Raw genomic sequence first — 4,674 nt, forward strand, 5'->3', positions numbered from 1 at the left:
AACTTCAGAGATTCTCGGTAATAATCGTGAGAAAGTGCGCTATGGCTCATCGCAGATTGGCTACAAAAGCAACGGCAATAGAGTTTCCAGTCCTAGTAACAACAAATCTTTAAATCATTTTGGCAATGAGATTGCTCCGACTGTAAGGCAAAGATGACAGCGCATGGCAAATGAGGCTTTACAAAGGGAATCTAACTTGAGGAGATCTCGGACCTCATTGTCTCCTCAAACTGCTGCTAGAACAACACAGTCTTCTTCTCCATTGAGCACTGTAAAAAGTCCAAGTTCTTCAAGCCCAAGCAACCAAAGAGTTACAAAACCTGAAATGGAAAAGAAGGCTAGGAATTCAGGAAGCCCAATGAAGGAAAGGGATAATGGCAGAAGTTCTCCAGGGACACAGTCTCCAAAGCCTGCAAGACAAGTTGCTAGCAGAAAGATTGCATCGGACAAAGAACACAGGTCTCCTTGCAATAAAGCGAAGATGAAGGAAGTTTCTGCACTGGAACCTGATGAAAGTGAACTGAATCCAAGCTTGGATAATCCGCTGGTAGATGAGACCTCCCAGCGTTCAGACAGTAACAGAAGTATAATATCTATTTTAGATTTGGAGGTAATTTTTTTCCCTTATAGTATACAATGAATTAGGCATTTTCAACCTTCGAGAAAGAGATTCTTGTTAAGTATTCAGAAATAATTTTCTAACAATTTTTCCTTGATTTGTATACACATGCACATGCAGAAACTATCTTCTGCAAAAATCAGACAAGATGATAACTGTGACGCAGAAAGTGATTATCTCGGAGGAAAAGATTTAGATCGCTGCGAAAAATCATTGGTACCTCCAGAGATTCCTGAGCAGCCAAGCCCAGTGTCCGTTCTTGATCCATCGCTCTATAAGGAAGATTGTTCTCCACCTCCAATTGTGAAGCGTTCCATCACTTTCACAGGTAACATAATGAAGCTTTAATCATTCTGTTAATCATGTTATCTTCAAATAAGCAACATCTGATAAAAGCGCATTATGTTTTAGAATTCCCAGTTTATATGGCTCGAAAAAATTCAGCTTTCATGCTTCAATAAGTAATAAACAGATTTTGAATACCAAGATGATAACTGTGACGCAGAAAGTGAATATCTCAGAGGAAAAGATTTAGATCGCTGCGATAGAAATTTGTGACATAGTAAATTACCTGTGAGACAGATTGAATAGCGGACCCATCTGAAAAGGCGAAAGGAGATGAGGACTCGGGCTGCGGGATGTTGTCGAGCGCACGACATCGAGTCATGGGAGCCAACACAACCCTGCAGGTACGTGAACATGAGTTAGTACCTGAAGCTCACTAGCTTTGCAGAAAAATTATATAAATTACTTGCTCTGAAACTAGACTAGAAATTTGTGACATAGTAAATTACCTGTGAGACAGATTGAATAGCGGACCCATCTGAAAAGGCGAAAGGAGATGAGGACTCGAGGTGCCATTGAGGATACACTGTCTTCGTGATTTTTCCCTCTGCTGAACTATGATTGCTAGCAGAAGCTATTGCAAAGCATAAACAATGAAACCAGAAGGCGTCTAAGAAGAGAAGCGGAAGAGTCCGGGAAAACAATTTGGAAGTGGGAGAAGGGAAGTAAATGCAAGAAACATGGGAAGCAGATGCAAGGTGTTGATATTGGGGACCGCCCTCCTGACACCTGCCGGCAGCCACGGACACCTGCAGCTTAACACCAAAGCACAACCTTGTAACAGCCAACAGGATATAATACCTTAGGAAAGCTTGGCATACCCCGGCTGTATGCCTATTCGCACTTAACATTAAACATTAACGAATTAATGTTAGCATTAAAAGGAAACCGCTCACGGTCAGGGCCAGTTGATTGTGCGCAAATACGAGTTTAGGCTATGGTCCGGCCTCTTCCGCCTCGGGAAGAGGCCAAATAAGATGGGAAAGTTTGAGCGGGTAAGCAGACATAGGTTAGTCGGAGAAAACACCGCACAGACATTATAATAACCGCCGTATAACAGACTAGGTAAACACCAAACTAATGCTAAGTCGGGAAATAGCGATTACTATAGTCCCTGCCGGATGCCAGATGGCAGGGACTAATAACTCTATCTTTATTTCTACTAGCTTCATATTTATTTCTAATGCATCTATTCCTTTGATATTACCTGCCCGGAATTAAGTATAATGTTTTTAATTCGTTATGCTTTACTCTTGTCCATTTTTTTTAATCTGTTCTTTGGCCGCAGTTAATTGTTTTATTTTTATTTATTTTCCTCTGTTCTTGGTTTTATCAATCCCTTATATGGTCATCATAAGGAAGCTATGAATCTTTTGTTTCATTTTGCTATATCCCTGGTCATCAATCCCACTAAGCCCTTTTTCCGATGTTCACAATATCGAATTCCATTAATAGCTCACTAAGCCCTTATTCCAATATTCCCAATATCGAATTCCATTAATAACTCTCCATCTGTCTTATCTTATCACGCATCTTCGTGAAGCGTTCTACTAAACAAGAAAGCCTTCTTGTTTAGTGAAACAGGTTTCTTTTATAAGACGATCTCTCACGCTGTATAAGTGAAACAGGTTTCCTTTATTTCCTTTATCTTCTGTATAAGTGAAACGGGTAAAACTGAAACAAAATTTCTTTATTTTTTTTTAAAGATAAAAGATCAATTTTATATAATCTGGGAAGCAAGGACTAATTTACAAATTTCTATATCCCAAAAATAACAATGCCTAACCACTGTCATAATCTCTAAACCATGACAAGCTATCTTTGTCTATGTATAATAAGCTTCCAATATGCCTAGGCATCACATGCAGTCCAGCCACCATTGTGTTGTCTGTCTCTGTCCGAGAATTCTCTGAGTCTACATCACTTGGTTATAGCATATCGACTTTTCAAGCCTGCTCAGCATCTCCCGCACGAGCAGATTCTTAGGCCATTCACAAGCCGAGCATTTCATGTCATGGCAACGGCACCCAATCTTCGCTACCTCTTCCAGAAAACCCATTCACAAGCCGAGCATTTCATGTCATGGCAACGGACCCAATCTTCGCTACCTCTTCCAGAAAACCCCGACGGAGGGATGGTTGAGAAAGATTGATAGCGGTGATTTCGATAGGGAAAAAAACCCGTAGTTGTCTTGAGGGAGAGTGTTATGTTTCCAGGTTGGAGCGGGAAGGGCTTTAAATTAGCAGAAGTTAACTGCAAGGTTTTGTGGCGAGGAAGCTCCAGCTTCAAATCGAGAAAAACCCAGAAATTCTTGCAACTTTCTTTTTAATATCGGTTTATTTCTTGTTATTTTTCCTGTTCCTGTATCACAAAAATGAAATTCAGAAAAAATATGTGGAAACCCCAGTCAACAACCCCACCATTGTCGTTACCCAGTCTTTATCAAAGCGCATTGCCATTTTCAGATGCCCATAATAAGCAAACCCCAGTCAACAACCCCACCATTGTAGTTACCCAGTATTTATCAAAGCATTACCATTTTCAGATGCCCATAATGAGCAAGAAAATGCATAGAGAGAAACACTATTCCAACAACACCCACCCAACAACAACAATATATTCCAACAACACCCACAAAAATAGAGGATAAAGTATAATGTATGATGCATTCCAAATAACTGTGAAAAATTCGAAACAAAAATGAAATTACATTATAGTTTGACGTGTACGCCTTTCATGTGGTCATTCAGCGTGAAGAATAGAATATTTAACCATGCGTACGCCTATCACATTTCATGTGATTGTTCAGCATGAAGAATAGAATATTTAACCCGCATGGTTAAATATGTGGTTGTGGTAAGTCATTAGTCTGGATAGAGGTAGCCTGTGGTTCCTTTGACCGCAGTGATAACATGAGTCGCTTCGTCATCAATCGTCATCCCTGATGAGTCGCTTTCTCATCGAAGTTTCCAACCAGTCAAGCGTACACAGTGGTTAAATTTGACGCCCTTATGTCTGTATTTAAGTTTTTTACACATAAAATACGTTCTACTTTCAAATTTCCAGGTCAGGGGTAACTTGCTATTAATGTTTAAGAACGTCAATATGACGGGCATGTTTGAAAATGAAAAGTTCAAATTTTTTTTTATTAATATATATATTTAACATTGCACGCTGCGCTGAATAAAGGATTTATCAACATTTTTAACGTTTAATTTAATAATGCACGAATATTACTAATAGGTATAATCCACCTGGCACCCGTAACCTGTTACCCGTGTAACGGACTATCTGCATTGACTGCGTTAATATCAAATTGTGTATATATGCATACCTCACACGCACGACCCGCCTGAGGTCGGATATATGCAGTGATACGCATGTTGGGAATGGCTTTTTAATATGAATGCGACTCCTACGCATGAAGGATGCCCAAATGGAACGCTACCGCAACACTTATTTGTGGAATAGGAATATACACATTGTGTATATGTTTGTCAATTTGTCATGTTTCGGTAGTTTGTTACCAAAAAGATTAAAAGTTTTATAAATTTGATGTGTCCTTAATATTTTTATTACCATTCCAAATTTGATATTAGTATTGATTTTTTTTTAATTGAAATCAAAAAGATCAATTTCCCTATCGCTGTGACATGGAATTCTAACTATCAACAAAAATATAAAAAAAAATTGACAACTCGTCAGCATTG

General features: G+C 39.0%; 1 protein-coding gene across 2 annotated transcripts; it reads right to left on the reverse strand.

The window, feature by feature from the left end:
• Window positions 1–817: 817 nt before the first annotated feature.
• On the reverse strand, window positions 818–2,062 carry LOC149264783 (uncharacterized). Of its 2 annotated transcripts, none has more exons than XM_089390360.1 (3): window positions 1,414–2,062; window positions 1,191–1,302; window positions 818–938 (listed from the first exon to the last, which is right to left on the reverse strand). In XM_089390360.1, exons 1-3 carry the CDS (start codon window positions 1,813–1,815, stop codon window positions 892–894), a joined length of 561 nt encoding a protein of 186 aa, XP_089246486.1. In that variant the 5' UTR covers window positions 1,816–2,062; the 3' UTR covers window positions 818–891. The 2 variants fall into 2 exon arrangements, with proteins under 2 accessions (XP_089246486.1, XP_089246489.1); XM_089390363.1 differs by having other exon boundaries at window positions 877–1,005.
• Between the last annotated feature and the right edge of the window lie 2,612 nt (window positions 2,063–4,674).

The sequence above is a fragment of the Pinus tabuliformis genome, chromosome 6, assembly GCF_031772625.1.
Source record: "Pinus tabuliformis cultivar Carrire ecotype Pingquan chromosome 6, CPIR1, whole genome shotgun sequence".
Taxonomy (NCBI): Eukaryota; Viridiplantae; Streptophyta; class Pinopsida; order Pinales; family Pinaceae; genus Pinus; species Pinus tabuliformis.

Excerpts from the sequence above, each read along its gene's own strand:
- LOC149264783 (XM_089390360.1), bottom strand. The coding sequence starts at position 1,815 with ATGTTAAGTGCGAATAGGCATACAGCCGGGGTATGCCAAGCTTTCCTA. Across the intron at positions 1,303-1,413 it reads CTATTCAATCTGTCTCACAG|GGTTGTGTTGGCTCCCATGA; the intron begins GTAATTTACTAT and ends ACGTACCTGCAG. Across the intron at positions 939-1,190 it reads CTATTCAATCTGTCTCACAG|TGATGGAACGCTTCACAATT; the intron begins GTAATTTACTAT and ends TACCTGTGAAAG.